At 47.8% G+C, this 16,831-nt stretch overlaps 1 protein-coding gene across 1 annotated transcript in view; it reads left to right on the top strand.

The window, feature by feature from the left end:
• SGTB (small glutamine rich tetratricopeptide repeat co-chaperone beta) overlaps positions 1-16,831 on the top strand; it is a 65,278-nt gene that overhangs the window by 39,593 nt on the left and 8,854 nt on the right. The window contains exon 9 of the mRNA XM_075590283.1: positions 6,612-6,649. Within this exon, the coding sequence (XP_075446398.1) occupies positions 6,612-6,649 (38 nt within the window). The remainder of the gene's footprint in view (positions 1-6,611; positions 6,650-16,831) is intronic.

Genomic DNA, 16,831 nt, shown 5'->3' with positions numbered 1-16,831 from the left:
ACAGAGGTACCTCTGTAGTGCACAAGACACCGTGCAGAGAGGGACCCAACCGGACAGGAACGCATTGACCAGAGCAGACCGTAGAGGAGAGGGACTCCCCACACTGAACTTTTATTGATTGTTGCTTGAAGCCAAGAGTGGCTGTGTAAGTACATTATTATCTAGATCTATAAAAATGAAAACGTTGTTTGTTTGTTGAAAACGTTGTTTGCTGTGCTTATGGGCAATCTGATTGAGATGTCCGTTGGTCTGTCACTCAGCCTCTGGCCAATCAGATTGGTCCGTGGCCCCGCCGCCGCACACCTCTCATTGGCCTGCGTGGTTCTATGACCTCACATACCCAACTGCCACACTCTCAACCGCCACCGACACAGCCAACACCACCCCACTCACCCCTGCACACCGCCAACACCATCCCCTCACCCCTGAACACCTAATATTGCGCCCGGTCCGTTACCCCTGGCGCTTCCTTCCCCCTCGGCGCGCCCTTCCCCCTCAGGGTGCCCTTAACTCTGCTTGGCCGCGCGCTGTGGGACATGGGCACGGAGGGGGGGCACGGCAGTGGCGGTCGCGGCGCGTCTGGCTGTCCCCTGGGGCGGCCGGTGGGGGGGACACAGGGAGCCTCCAGCCTTCCCCCGCGCGCATGCCTCCTGCCCCATGCCGCCATTCTCGGCCACTACCCCCCTTCCCCTCCCCCCCCCCCTTTCACAACCTGAGATGGAGTGGAAGCTGCACTTCCCCCTCGCCGCGCACTGCCAAGAAAACTTCTGCCTGGCTCCCAAGTAATGTGTATATATATATATGTATGTATGTGTATATATATATATATGTGTAATATATATATATATATATATGTATGTATGTATGTATGTATGTATGTATATATATATATGTATATATGTGTGTGTCCTATTATTATTATTATTATTATTATTATTATTATTATTATTATTACACGTGTAGCAGAGCCCCTACCTGCCTCCGCTGCAGGGAACTACTGAGCTGCTTTGCTGTGTGTGCAGAGCTGATCGGGGAGAATGGGGCATTCGGGACTACAATTCCCAGAAGCCTAGGTTGGGTTACATGGCCCGTCTCGGCCAATCAGGCGAGAGCAGCCATATCCACGCATGTGACCCAACCGAGGCTTCTGGGAATTGTAGTCCCGAATGCCCCACTGTCCCCGATCAGCTCTGCACACAGAGCAAAGCAGCTGAGAAGTTCCCTGCAGCGGAGGCAGGTAGGGGCTCTGCTGCACGTGTAACACGGGTGGTAATAATAATAATAAGAGGGGGGAACATATACAGTACTTGGGAGCAAGGCAGAAGTTTTAAGGGGCCAGCGTTTGTTAGGGGGGACCTCTGCCCCTCACCCTCTGCCCTCGACCCTGTCAGTGTGTCTTTGACACAAACTCCCATACAGACACGCTCTCTCATATAGGCACACACTCTCTCCCTCATGCAGACACATACACCCACACACTTTCTTATACAGACACACACACTTACAGTGGCGGCCGCCTTTATTCTTCTGCGGCCTTTTCCCCGCGATTTAAAAAATCGCGGGCAAATCGCGGGATAATGCGGCCCGTTCTCGGCCGTTTTTCGACCGTTTTGGGTGCCTGCGGGCATTGTATTGTTTAGCTCTAAGCGCTTTCTTTGTCTAGCGCTATTAGCGCTATCAGCTGATATCGGCTGATTTTGGGCCGAGAACGGGCCGCGCGGAGAAGGCCCGGGACCGCCTGAAAACATGCCCGAAATTTTCCGGGTATGTTATAGGATAAAAGGGGCCACAACAGTACTCATACAGACAGACACACATTCTCACACACTTTTATTTTTCAGACCGAGCAGTGCCGGGTCTCTCAGCTAGTATTTAATAAAACCTTGACTCTACACTAATGGAGTTCTATTTTGTTCACTCTTCCAGGACATTATGGTGATGAACCACCATCAAGGCTGCGTTATTCCGTCCAATACTAAGCCAGGACTTTGCATGATTTTAGTATTCCTCTCTGCTGCTCTAATATATGTTTTTGGTTCTCAGTACATTCTATTAGTGTGAACTTTTTCTGATTTCGTATCTCAGCGTCTGTATCCTTTTTTTAACTTGACATTTTTGTTTGCTTTTTGTTGTAACTTGTATTCATTGTACTAACGCACTACTCTCTCTTCCTATATATCGCTCTACGGTGGCCTTTTGTGTACTGATCTTTATTAGGCCTTGATTATACCCGGTCCAGCAGTGCGCGCGCACTCCTTCATGACGTCAAAAGGGCGATGTACACAGAGGCGTGGCCATGAGTAGTTCACCCTCATTGGCTAAACCGCTCACGTGACAGGGCTGCCACGTGCCAAAATCAAAATTGGAAATCTGATTGGGAAAAGCTTGCGCGGATGCTCTGCAGTGCTCGCGCCGCACGTTATGTATGTGCTCAGCCGCCTTTGGTATAAGCACAGACTTGGGTGTATGTGTGCTGCAATTTTGTATACTAATACTATCTATGTAGTTAAACTAGTATTACTAGTATACTACCCATTGCTTTAACAATATACTTACTATATAGAGTTCAGTACACCAGGGTTAACCGTACAGGGATTCTATTCTTCTCTTTTCCTAGAGTATTGTAAAGATCTGTTATTTTTTCGGTATCGCGTCTCGTATACTTGTTTGGTGTATGATATGGCTTTCCCAGGTGATAGTCTCAGGATTGTTACAACTGAGACACAACTCCCCCACCTCCCTCCTCCGAACCAGTTAAAGAAAGCAAGAGAACCTTAACTGTAGCCCAAATAGGAAAGCTGTTAGATGTGTGAGGCGTAAAGGTCAGATCTGGTCATCTTCTATTGATCTGAATTAGGAACTTTTATAAGTGAGAACCAATTGTCCAGTTTTATAACTGTGTCCATTGGAAAATGGCAACCAGATAAGTACAGTATATTGTTTTTTTTATTTAGCATAGTTGAGCATTTGAATTTCAAAAGTCATCTACATGCCATTTACTTTATCATACTGTTATCGTTTGGGGAGAATTTCTCTTTCCCAATAGATGTGGCACCTTGCTCATATGTAAAGATATAGATATATATATATATATATTGCTTTCTCTCTCTAAGTAGTACTCTTATATTTCTATGCCCATTAGATGTTACCAGTAAACAATAGATGCATCATAAAAAAACAGTGCATTGCAGGCATCAGAGCAAAGAGATTAAACTTGTCCCAGGACAGACACTCTTTCCAGGTTCACCGCATAAATTTGGTGTGGTGTTGAGCCCACTTTTGAAACATCTGTACCCAACAGGTAGGGTTACCAGTTGTCCCGGTTTAGCCGGGACAGTCCTGTTTTTTTAATGGCAGTCCCCGCTGTCCTTGTTTGGGGTGGGAAGGGAGCGATCCAGTCAGGAACACCTCATGTAGGTAAAAAACATAAAAAACAATAATTGTGCAGTATATTGATAAAAAATGGACTAGATGCAAGTCTTGGCTCTTAAGAATATCCTACTTACAAAAATGAATAAAGTATAGTGCTTTGGTCTGATTCAACCAGGAGGTGTATAGGTAGTTGGTATTCCTTTTAGATGTGTATTGGCCCCATTCTGTTCTCATGCAGAGAGACTGTTCCAGATACTCAGACGAAGCTGTGTACTACAGCGAAACGCGTAGAGCCAACGAAACCGCAGCAGCTGCCTCCACGAGAAGACGCCGGACGTTTGAACTCTCCCGCAGACTCTTCCCCATCGCCGTCGCCATCCATCTCCACCGGATGCGGTCACCCGCGAGACGGAAGTGACGTCACACGCCACTGCCGGCGGCACGGCTGATAGCAGAAGAGGAAAGCGAGGATACACCGCCGAGATTGCGAGCATTTAATTGCCAAAGATACCCTTACATGTACATATCTTTTGTACTTAGTGTGAGTACATTTCTTATCCTTTCATTGATCTAAATCCACTGTTTTTGCAACCTGCACCATCGGGCCGTTCTGTGTTGTGTTTTCTATTTGCATATACCGCATTGGGATCTGAGTATCTGGAACAGTCTCTCTGCATGAGAACAGAATGGGGCCAATACACATCTAAAAGGAATACCAACTACCTATACACCTCCTGGTTGAATCAGACCAAAGCACTATACTTTATTCATTTTTGTAAGTAGGATATTCTTAAGAGCCAAGACTTGCATCTAGTCCATTTTTTATCAATATACTGCACAATTATTGTTTTTTATGTTTTTTACCTACATGAGGTGTTCCTGACTGGATCGCTCCCTTCCCACCCCAAACAAAGACTGTATCTGTGGGAAATCTTAGCACATTTCCTTGGAAAGGTTGAGAAGTATCTTGTTGGGTAACAGTTTATGTTTATTTTTATCATTTTTTTCATATAACACTGTTGATATTTAAGGAAACTGTGGCGCCTATGCAAATCATTTAAGTACACTGAGTCCCCGCTGTCCCGCATTCTTTAAAAAGTCCCGTTTTTTTGTGGCTGTTCCGGTTTTGGCCATCAGAGCGGGGGGGGGGGGGGGGGGCAGCAGAGAGCAGAGAATGCAGGAACAGAGCAGAGGCCGGTCTGACTGTAGCTGCAGAGGGTGGGGGCGGGGTTGGAGGCAGAGGAGCCTCAGCAGTGAGACAGTGGGAGCTTCCGTGTCTGCTGCCAGGGCTCAAGATGGCTTCCCCCCCCAATGTTCCACAGAGGCAGGTAAGGGACCAGAACGGACAAACACGAGATGCAGCATGGGGGAGAGAGAGAGGCAGCATGAGAGGGGGGGAGAGAGAGACATGGGGAGGAGAGAGAGAGGCAGCATGAGAGGGGGGGGAGAGAGAGACATGGGGGGGGAGAGAGAGGGAGCATGAGAGAGAGGCAGCATGGGGGGGAGAGAGAGGCAGCATGGGGGGGGAAGAGAAAGGCAGCATGGGGGGGGAGAGAGAGGATGCATGGGGGGGAGAGAGAGGCAGCATGGGGGGGAGAGAGAGGCAGCATGGGGGGGGGAGAGGAGAGGCAGCATGGGGGGGAGAAGAGAGGCAGCATGGGGGGGAGAAGAGAGGCAGCATGGGCGGGAGAAGAGAGGCAGCATGGGGGGGGAGAAGAGAGGCAGCATGGGGGGGAGAAGAGAGGCAGCATGGGGGGGGAGAAGAGAGGCAGCATGGGAGGGGAGAAGAGAGGCAGCATGGGAGGGGAGAAGAGAGACAGCATGGGAGGGGAGAAGAGAGACAGCATGGGGGAGGAGAGAGGCAGCATGGGGGGGAGAAGAGAGGCTGCATGGGGGGGGGGGGAGAAGAGAGGCAGCATGGGGGGGGGGAGAAGAGAGGCAGCATGGGGGGGAGAAGAGAGGCAGCATGGGGGGGAGAAGAGGCAGCATGGGGGGGGAGAAGAGGCAGCATGGGAGGGGAGAGAGAGGCAGCACACAGATAATGGGGGAGAGATAGACACAGAGAATGGGGGAGAGAGAGACACAGAGAATGGGGAGAGAGACACACACAGAATGGGGGAGAGAGACGCACACACAGAGAATGGGGGAGGGAGACGCACACACAGAGAATGGGGGAGAGAGACGCACAGAATGGGGGAGAGAGAGAGACACACACAGAATGGGGGAGAGAGAGACACACACAGAATGGGGGAGAGAGAGACACACACAGAATGGAGGAGAGAGAGACACACAGAATGGGGGAGAGAGAGACACACAGAATGGGGGAGAGAGAGACACACACAGAGAATGGGGAGAGAGAGACACACACAGAATGGGGGAGAGAGAGACACACACACAGAATGGGGGAGAGAGAGACACACACAGAATGGGGGAGAGAGAGACACACAGAATGGGGGAGAGAGAGACACACACAGAATGGGGGAGGGAGAGACACACACAGAATGGGGGAGAGAGAGACACACAGAATGGGGGAGAGAGAGACACACAGAATGGGGGAGAGAGAGACACAGAGAATGGGGAGAGAGAGAGACAGAGAATGGGGGGGAGAGAGAATGAGGAGAGAGACAGAATGGGAAGGGTGGAACGAGAATGGAGTGATGGGGGAACGACGATGGGAGTGAGAGATAATGGGTGTGTAAGGCTGCATCCCCGCTAGCGCAGAGCGGGCGGCAGTTACTTACATATATAGCTATATGTAAGTCCCCGCTCACGCTGTGCGCGCGGCGCTCGTGCGCGGGCACAGAAGCTCGCTCTGCGCTTAAGTAAACAAAAAAACTATACTTACCCGCGCGCTCAACTACCCACAATGCCCCCTCCCCCACGCACTCGTACATGCAGGACACCCGGCACTCATGCTTGGAGCTCTCTCTAAGCATGAGTGCCCTCAGCGCCAGCGGGGACTCAGCCTAAGAAGGGGGGACAGAGAGCGGCGGAGAGACATAAAGCGCAGTTGGTGATGTCATTTGTTTTATAAATATTTTTTTTTAATGTGTCCCGGTTTTTATTTTTGTAAATCTGGTTACCCTACCACCAGGGCATCTGTGAAGAACTCTCTTGTTTTCTCAACTAAAGATATAACCATCCTAAAACAAATCTGCCTTAGAAAGTGGTTATCACATTGAGTCACTGCCACAAACTAAGTCACAGCTAGCGTCTTCAATTTTCAATCTATCCCACAGACAGCCAGCTTAATGCAGGATCCACAAGCCCAACAACTGTGAGTATGTATGAAATATGTGCTTACTTTTCATATGTCCATTAGACGAGTTCACATCCTCTGTGTAATGTCCTTATGTGTAGTATCAAACATGAAATCACAAAGTCAACATTATTTATTGGCTTTATTTTAAAAATAAATAAAAAATGTCATGATAAATGTTAACATTGTTTATTTTATTTAGTTCAAATTTTGCTAATGCTCTACTCCACTGGTTCCCAACCCCAGTCCTCAAGGACCAGTAATAGTGCAGGTTTTAAGGATACCCCGGCTTGAGCACAGGTGGTTCAGTCACAATGATTGGGCCACCTGTGCTAATGAGAGGATTGCCTTAAAACCTGCACTGTTAGTGGTCCTTGAAGACTGGAGTTGGGAACCACTGCTCTACTCGGCAAGAAACTCAGTACTTGATCGCATGTGGGAACTTAGGAAGGACACCCATCCCAGACATACAACCGGGACCTACCTAAAGAAAGCATATAGGGGAACTACGAGGAAGACCAACAAAGGGCGGGCAACACGAGTGGGAGCAGGACAGCTGGCTGCCAGGGTATTAGGGTCTGTTTGCAATGTTTTGTTTAAAAAGAAAAGTTTAATTCCTTTCTGAATGGAAGTAAAGCTTCCTGATTTCTTAAAGCCGCCGGGAGCTTATTCCACAGTTTTGGGGCATTTCTTGATAAAGCTCTTCCTCCAGCTTTATTGACCTTTAAACCGAGGCTCAATCAATTGAGGGACAATGGCAGATCTCTAATGGCCAGATTGGGGGTGTTACTGATTAGGCAGTTCTGAAGGTAAGGGGGGGGGGGGAGGGAGGCTAGTCCATGGATAGCCTTAAAGGTAAGGGTCAAAATCTTAAAATTAACCCTTTGCTCCACTGGGGGCCAGTGCAAATTTGTAATACTGGTGACATGTGGTCTCGCCTTGCCTGTTATAAGATGGGCCATGGTGTTTTGCACCAATTGCAGGGCTTTGATATTATGTTTTTGGAGACCCATCAGCAGAGAATTTGCACGATCCAGTCTGGAGAGGACCAAGGCCTGTGCTACTATCTAGATAAATTTTTTTGAGAGAAATGCTTTAATTTGTCTTAGCCTCTGGATTTGGAAGTAAGTTTTTCACAATAAATGCAATATGAGGCTGATCAATTATGTTTTTGTCAATAATAGCACCGAGGCTTCTCACCTTTTTTCTTTCCTTGGGATGGCGGAGTTATTGATTTTTAGATTGTGAAAGGCGTTACTCATAGCATCTGTTTGTAGCTTTAGGGCCAATCAGGAGCAGCTCGGATTTAGAGGCATTAAGTTGTAGGCAGTTCAATACCGTCCAATTGGAGATGTCATTAAGGCAATTATTCAGACCGTTCACCGTGATGATAGGATCGTAGGAGATATCCAACATCCATTGGATATTATCTGTGTACTGAAGGGACTGAATTTGTTTGACAAATAATGTCCCCTAGTACTTTCACATATATATTGAATAGAACTGGGGAGATGGCAGGTCCCTGAGGGATGCCACATATCAGTGGGATTGTGTTTTAGAAGAATTCTCTTTTGAGGGTGATTTTCTGACTATGACCATTAGTCAAGGACTGGAACCAGTCCAGCACTTTACCTCTGAAACCAACATCCGATTTAAGTCTGGTCAGCTAAAGAGTGTGATCGATTGTGTCGGAAACCATGCTCAAGTCGAGAAGGATCAGAGCATCGGCGCCCCGTTTGTCTACTGTGTTAAGGAGGAAGTCAGTGACTCCTATCAGGGTTGTCTTGGTGCTGTAATGTTTTCGAAATCCATATTCGTGGGAGTCCAACAGATTAAATCGATTTAGGTGGTTCACTAACTGTTTTTAGGGCTAGTTTTTCAATGATTTAAGCTAAAAACGGAATATAAGAAACTTGGTTATCCATGTTCAGTGGATTGAGGGAGGTTTTTTTTTTAAAAGAGGTGAAATAAATGCTTCCTTTAGTGACGTGGGTAAAAAAAACCTGAAGACAATGAGAGGTTTGCAATTTCAAGAATGAAATGGGCCGGATCTAACACCACTTCCTTTATTAGCTAGGCCTACCGGGTTAGATGGTTTGATACCTCTGATCGTGATAAGGAGATCATTCATAGTGATCGATAGTTTGTCAGTTTGACTGTGGAAATATCAGATTTGTGAGCTGCTAGTTGTCTGGCTGAAATTTAGATTTGGATTTTTTCAGACTTTGGAGGAGAAAGCCTGTTAAAGTATGTGGTGGAATTTCTACAGGACTTGAGGTTTTTGTTTAAACAGACTGGCTCAAGCAAAGTGTTGACAACTTTGAATAGTTCCTGCTAATTTTTACTGGGATTTTTAATCTGAGGCCAAATGTTTTTTGGCCACTAGAACGGTTTTGAAATAATTTTTCCTTTATAAGTCTAAGATTCGTAAGGTTACAGGGGCATTTATCTTTAGCCCATCGCTTTTCTGACAAACGCAGGGTGAATCTCTGGATTTGTAACTCTTGAGAAAACCAAGGGTTACCTTTTATGTTTGTGGTTGTGTTGTTTGTGGAGCAATTATATCAAGAGCTGCAGCAGCTGCAATATTGAACGCCAATGTGAGAGGGGAAGTGTTGGGCACAGAGGGAGTAATGTAAGACTTTCTAAAAGGTTTAGGAAAAATACTAGGAAGGTGTTTAATTGTAATATTTATTAATATTAAACATGTTACTAAATAAGTTGTATGTCAAAATAAAGCAACCGTACTACACCCTGCCCTTAAGCATCAGAGGGATTATGAGGAAGGGGGCAAATACAGGGCACTGTGATCCTCCAGGGCCGGGGGGGGGGGTGCTCCACCCCTAGTGCTTGGGACTTTATCCTTCATAGTCTAAAATGGCCCTTGCCCAGATTATTGCCAAAAGCCCCATTGAAGTCATTGGGGATTTTTGAACGAAACCACCCGAATGGCCATATTGGACAATGTAGAATAAGGCCCTCGCATCTTTGCTTAATTGATTTAGACACTAAAATTAATTAAAGATTACATTATGGGTACACATCAGAATTGATTAAAATGAAAAAATAAAAATGCTAAATATTGTGTCAAACATAACTTGGGATGTATAAAATTGTTTGTTTGCTTAAAGATTCATTTTCTGATTCTTCTAAAATATTGCAATTTGCATGGAGATTACATAATATGATTATGACTTAGCTGGTGATTACATTATCTCCAATACCAAAAAGAATTATACTTTTTGGTCAATTTACAAACTAAATCATGAATAAGACAGCAGGCCTAAATTAGTGCTGCATTCGCAAATAAACTTTTAATAATAATACTCTTTTCCTATGTAGCTGGGGGGGGGGGAGGAAAAATTAGGTCGTATGATTCCTTTTATTGAACTAATAAATGTTAAGTGTACAAACTTTCAAACATCAAAAGGTTATTGCCCAGTGTATGTTCTGACAGTGTACATCTGTGGCCAGTGGCATCCAGCTTGGCGGATGTTAATAGGTATGTTAACGGATTGTTGTCCGTTCTTACCTCAAGGGCTACGCTGTACAGGTAGTCATGAAGATTGCCCACTTGAGGGCAAGGAATTCCAATTTGTGGACAGGGTAATTCTGCTCACTGGGAGTCAGACTACGGCTGGTGTAGGCCACTGTTCGGAGTCCTTCCGGGTATTTCTGGTGCAAGACTGCCCCTAGGCCATTGAAGCTCACGTCCACATGAAGGATGTAGGGCTGTTAAGGGTCAGCGTAAGCAAGAACCGGTGCCTCTGTTAAGCATTTCTTCATTCCAATGAAAGCCTTATCACAGTCAGTTGTCCATTTGTTATCGAACGGTTGTCTAGCAGAGGTTGCTTTCCACCCTGTGTCCTCGGGGTATATCTTGAGGAGATTGCTGAGGGTCTTGGCCTTACTTGAATACCCCTCCACAAAGCGGCGATAGTAGCCACAGAAGCCAAGGAAAGCGCGTAGCTCCATGACATTCTTAGGTCGCGGCCAATTCACCACGGCTTCCTCTTTGGCAGGATCAGTGGCAATCCCATCGGCGGACACAATGTGTCCCACGTAGGTCACTGAGGTGTGGCAGAACCGGCATTTGTCAAGGGACCATTTCAGGCCTTCTTCATCCAGACGGTCCAGCACTTTTAGTAGCCGTTCATGTTCCTCCAAGGGCTTACCAAAGACTGATATCCAGGTATACCAAGCATTCCTGGGAGTTCATGTCACTGATGGTTTTTCTCAATTTATAATAATAATAGCATGTTCTTATATAGCGCTGCTAGTTTTACATAGCGCTTTACAGAGACATTTTGCAGGCACAGTCCCTGTCCCGTGGAGCTTACAATCTATGTTTTTGATGCCTGAGGCACAGGGAGATAAAGTGACTTGCCCAAGGTCACAAGGAGCCGACCCCAGGAATTGAACCAGGTTCCCCTGCAACAATCTCAGTGTCAGTCAGTGTCTTTACTCACTGAGCCACTCCTTCTCCCTATCTGGCACTGAAATGTTGTGGGGGGGGGGGCCCGCAGATGTCTTGGGGCATATGAGTAAATTGGTAGAACCCCAGGGGGCATACGAATGCCATCTTTTCCTGGTACTCCACACTCATCGGTACCTGGTAGTACCCAGATCGCAGATCCAGAACACTGATCCACTGGCTCCCAGTTAGTGCGTTGAGCATTTCTTCGATTCGTGGAAGAGTGTACTGATCGGGCACTGTGCGGTTGTTCAGTGTCCGGTAATCGACACACAATCTTACCGACACATTCTTCTTTCTCATCACCACGATGGGTGATGCAATAGGGACTCAGAGATTCGGTCACAAATCCCCGCTGTCTCAAGCTCTTGTAAGACGTCTCTCACATTGTCCACATCCCGAGGGGTGATGCGACGAGAACGTTCTCGGAAGCCAGATGGTGTGTTGGGCATTTTGGCTGCAACCCATGTCATCTCGCTTTATGAAGAATACGGCCCGGCGTTCTTCCAATTTGGCCGTTAGTCGGTCTTTCCATTCGGCCGGCAGGGTTGAGTCTCTGAAGTTGAATGTCAGCCCGGTTGGCTGGTCTGACGCCTGTAATGCTTGCGCTCACCACGAACAAGGTTGGACCCCGGTACTGAGGTGGGAAAGTATAGAACTGCGCACCCACAGCAGCGGAGGCACGCCTGGAAAGTGGGATATCAGCGTAGCCGGGCCTGTTGTTGGAGAAAGTGGGTTAGTCCAGATACTTGCCGAGGTAGTGGGGCGAAGCCAGCAGCGTAGTTGTCTGTTGTGCCATGGTCAGGGGTTGGAGCCCGTAGGATAGTAAAGTCCAATAGCCGTGGTCAGTGATGGAGACGTGCGGGTAGTCAGAGGCAAGCCGGGGTCGTTATCGAGAGAGGGTCCAATAGTCAAGCCGGGTCGGTACACGTGAGATCAACTGGAAGCAAGAATGGCAAAGCGCAAGGCACAGCAAAGCAGGAACACAAGGCTACAAGGGTTTATACTCAGCAATGAGTGACTGAGCATGCAGGGTTTTTATTCCAAGGCTGGAGCAATGAGTGCCAGAGGCGGAGCGGAGGCGTGGTACCTGCGGGAGCAGGGATTGGACAGAGGAGACAGGTGAGCATTATTAGGAATGTTGCCACGCAGCTGGGGAGCAGTGCACGAACGTCGCGTGAGTTCGTGACGGGAGCGGACCCAAGCTCTGTGATGTTCTGAGAGAGCCTCTGTGTGTGCGCGCGCCCTGTAAGGGGCGCGGAGGCGTGTGGAGCAATAGGTAAGGAGGGAACACGTCGCAGGGGACGTGTTCCCCGATTCCTTACAACGCCGCAGTGGCATTCACCTGAGGCATCATATCCATGGGGGTGACGGGGTATATTCTCCCCAATCTTCGACCCTGATCAAAGGCCATGGGATTTGGAGAGATATTTTGGGCGAACACTTTAATTCTTCCAGGAATCTTGGAGGTCCATTCCCACAATTCGGGCACAAGCCTGTAGCCTCGCTGGGCGTCTTCCTCAGGCATACTCTTCATGGGGAAGAGGTGATCGGCCTCGTCAGGGTAGCAGCACAGGGGGACCATGTGCTTCACTCCCCCTGGTGGAATCTCTGTTAACCCAGCTTGCGGATTGAAGAGATCTCCATGTCCGTCTTGTGCGGATATCTTGCAACATTTTTCCAGCAGGATGGGATAAATTGCTAGAGTATCCAGAGACAATTCGCCGGCTTCTAGCAGGTAGGCGTTGATCACTGCCCGCACTACATCGGTGTTAGTTCTCAGTATGATCGGGGAACTTGGCTGCTCTCGGGGTTCGGGGCATATTAGCGCCTCCACATCCAAGAGGTGCGATTTGCCTGTTCAGTTGAGGCATCACCATCTAAACCTTAGGATATTCTCTCCATAGGAAAGTAATCAGCGGGCACTGCTTGGACAAAAAATGGCAAGAAGGCTGGACTGTGCAAAAAAATATAAAAGCCTTTATTGGTTCCCGGTAAACATGGATAAAAAGGGGAGAAGGAGTCCCCCCTCAGCGCTCTGACGCGTTTCGTCCACACAGGGACTTTGACAAAGTCATACCCCTTATGGTCTGTTATCATGTTTCTGATTTAAATGGACTTCATATACCTGGAGTGAATCTCTGCAGCACAAGGAAATTTGAAGGGGCTCTACCCTTTCATGAGTGTTTCCATCTAATCCTTCACTACCCCGTTGATGGGGTAATCCTCATTGCTGAGTCCCCTCAGTTTCATGTGCTCCGCCAGCTTCAAGGGTTGGTGTTGGAGATGTTGGTTGTAGAATTCTCTGTACACAATGGTGACCCAGTGTCCAGCAATGCCGACGAATAGACACCGTCCACGATTACGCGTATAATGGTGGCCAGTCATACCCGACTGTAAGCGTCCAATGGTGGGGTTCCATCGTTGGGGCTTGACTCGGGAGGGTTTTCCGCAGGGACGGAAGGTGTTTCGGCAGTTTGGACCCTGCCAATCATTACATTAGGGTGGAAATTCCTAGTGGGGAAGTTTTTTGTTTTTTTTGTTTTTTGTTTTGTTTTTTCTGGGCAAGTACGTGACATGTGACCCTTCTGGCCACAGTGGTAGCAGATGACAGTACTGAGGTCCCCTTCGGTCCTATAAGTGGGGGAGGTTTTCCCGGATGTCCTGGGTTTGCTGGTAGGCGGTTTGGGAGGAGGTTCGTCGTCCATAAGGCATGTCTCCTTGCCCTTTGGGGCGACGCCCCCTTCGATTCACCCTTGAGGGGCCCTTTAGCTTTCTTTGGAGAGTGGAAGAGTACTTGTACTTCCCCGTTCCCTTATATCACGCATCAGTTCCATTAAGCTGGGGGGGTTTTGCCGCTCTGGGCGCTCCTCGCATCAGGATGGCAACGGGGTGTAACGGCAGGGATCCTTTCAGGAGCTGCTTAAGTCTATATTCATCCACTACCGTGGCAGGGATGATCTTTTTGGAGAGTAACCCCCACAGAGACAGCTGCAAGCGTTGAGTAAATGCGAAAGCTCTTGTATTGTATGTCTTTATTTGTATAGCGCCATTAATGTACATAGCGCTTCACAGTAGTAATACACGTGGTAATCATATAAATAATAAATAGATATAAATAACAGGTCATGGGAAAAAGTGCTTCAGACAAACGTAACATTTAGGAAGAGGAATCCCTGCTCCGAGGAGCTTACAATCTAATTGGTATGTAGGAGAAACGTACAGAAACAGTAGGAGGGCATTTTGGTAAGTGCTTCTGCAGGGGGCCTCTTCTCCCTCCTTTTGGCGGAGAGCCCAGAATTGAGCCAGCAACTTCTCCTCATCGTCCTTACCTATGTAGGTTTGGGTGAGAAGCTCGATCAGTTCCTGGGCAGGAACCTCTCCTTGGGTCTCGCGATGCATTTGGACAATCTGAATGCCGTAGGCATTCGACTATCCTTTGTCTCTTGACAGCCTCTGAGCAGGACCACTCCTTTAGCACTTGTAGGGTATGTTCCCTCCAGGCCTCGCATCCTTCTTCCCCCATGGGGGTGGGTGTCATCCCAGAGAATGCCTTTAACTTGTGATAATTCTGGGAATGTGAGGACAGTGTTATGTCTTCAATCAGTTGGGGTAGAGTCACTCCCAATATCGAGTTCCCTTGGGACAGGGGTTGGGGAGGTTCTGGCCGTAGGCTAGGGGTGGTTTCTAGACTGGCCTAATGCTCTTTGGATGGTTGCAGGACCTCAGTTCGGAGGGGTGCTTCCAGCTGGGTCCCGGGACTGAAGATCACCCTGGGTAGGAGTGGATCTGAATAAAGAAGCGAACATCCTGTGAGCAGAGCGTTGTACATCCCGGGGGTACTACCCCAAAGTACTGAGGTGTTCCTGGGCTCCTAACTTCCCCAGTGTCCACAGGAACTAACCCACCCAAATGTGTGAGACAGCACTGCCCCACTAGAACAGAAGTGTATACAGTTGGTGCACGTGGTGAGGTACCTGCCGGGTGCTCCCAGCACCCAGGCGCGCCGATGCCGTAAGATGGGATCCACGGATCCAGTGATGTTATCCGCGAAGCCTCCGCCACTATGTTGGATGGTGTCACCCGTGATCGGTGCCACCATGCAGAGTGTTTCTTAACTGTAGGTGGTGATCTGGTTCCAGACCACCAGATGCCAGGATGCAGCTGCATCCTGGCTGTTTCCCTCACACGTATGCTACAGGGGCAGTGTCCCTGTCTCACGGGCCTGTCCCTGCAGCAACCACAAACTGAGGGGAGCTGGGGCCTAACAGAGGGTCTCTGGCCTAGTTCAGGTGCCACAGACACCTGCACATACAACCTACCCTGACCATGTCCCAGCTCCGACTGGTGTGCTCCTAGCGCACGCAATGTAGCAATATCTGGTGCAGGGAGAATGCTGCAGCCCTATTGGCTGGTTCGCGCCATGTGTCCGGCAGCCCAATTGCCTTCTGGGAGCTGTAGTTCCCCTGTGGGGCTTTTCTGTAATGGCCGGCGCTCTGCTGCCGTTTGTGCGCATGCGCAACTTCACCGCGCATGCGTGACTGTGAGCAAGATGGCGGCACCCTGCTACAGGAGCTGCCTGTTCCTCTGACTGCCTGCCTCAGCTCCTGCACCTCTCCTCGTCAACCTTTGCTGTCGGTCGCAGCTGCAGCCATATGTAAGGGGCGAAAGGGGACCCAAGGGGGAACCCAGGCCACTAGTATTCTGTAAGATGTCTTATTGCAGCTATATGGAATGGCTTTATAAGAAGTGCGGGGGGCTTTTGTATGATAATGCCCTTAGGACTTGAATATAAAATATTACTTAATAAGTAAACAGAGTAGCCATAATGCAAAAGCTATAAGATGTCCTCTGGTGCACCTGTTTGCACAAGGCTTTTTGGACTTGAAACAACTATTTAAAAGTCCTACTTACTGGCAAAGACATAATCACCCTACTATGTTTAAGGGAGAAAGAGCGACTCAGTGAGTTAAGACACTGACTATACTATAAATACTGTGAAGAATGACACAGAGTTTGAATCAAGGGAACATGGTTCAATTCCTGGTGTCCACTCCTTATGACCTTGGGCAAGTCACTTTATCTCCCTGTGTCTCAGACACCAAAAACAGATGGTAAGCTCATCTGGGCAGGGACTGTGTCTGTAACATTCCTGTGTGCTGTGTACCGCGCGCCATGCTGTAATTGTGAAGCGCTTTGAGTCCCATTGGGAGAAAAGCTCCACATGAAATTAAGTTTATTATATTAAGTTTATTATTTGTTGCATAAATACATGTGATTGATGGATTATTGTAACATACCAAAGTACTGTATAAATACAATTACATTTTTCATGAGATGCTGGATTCACATCTATTTCAACCATTACAAAATGTATTCCCATTACTTCTCTTCAGTATTAGCTGGGATGGCATCTTCAATGAGCCCTTCACAGTGAGCACATGCTCATATTATGGAGCCTAACTATCTGAGGACACTGGGTGGAACTGTTAATATGTGACAACTGCACACAGTGTACATTTCCAGTTACCATGGAAAGTAACTAGACATGTAGTTGTCATACTGGGTATTTTTATACCATATTGCCCTTTGCAAACAACAAGTGTAAGTCTGAATTATAGATTTTTAAACTCACAAACACTGGTTCGTAAATGAGTAGTTTATTGCCTGTACAGCATAGAGTATGATCACACACAAATGTCAATGAGACGCTCTGCAAGGGGAGG

Source organism: Ascaphus truei, chromosome 1 (genome assembly GCF_040206685.1).
Source record: "Ascaphus truei isolate aAscTru1 chromosome 1, aAscTru1.hap1, whole genome shotgun sequence".
In the NCBI taxonomy this organism is placed as follows: Eukaryota; Metazoa; Chordata; class Amphibia; order Anura; family Ascaphidae; genus Ascaphus; species Ascaphus truei.
Note: the sequence above shows the minus strand (reverse complement) of the source record. Positions and strands in the feature narration are given on the sequence as shown.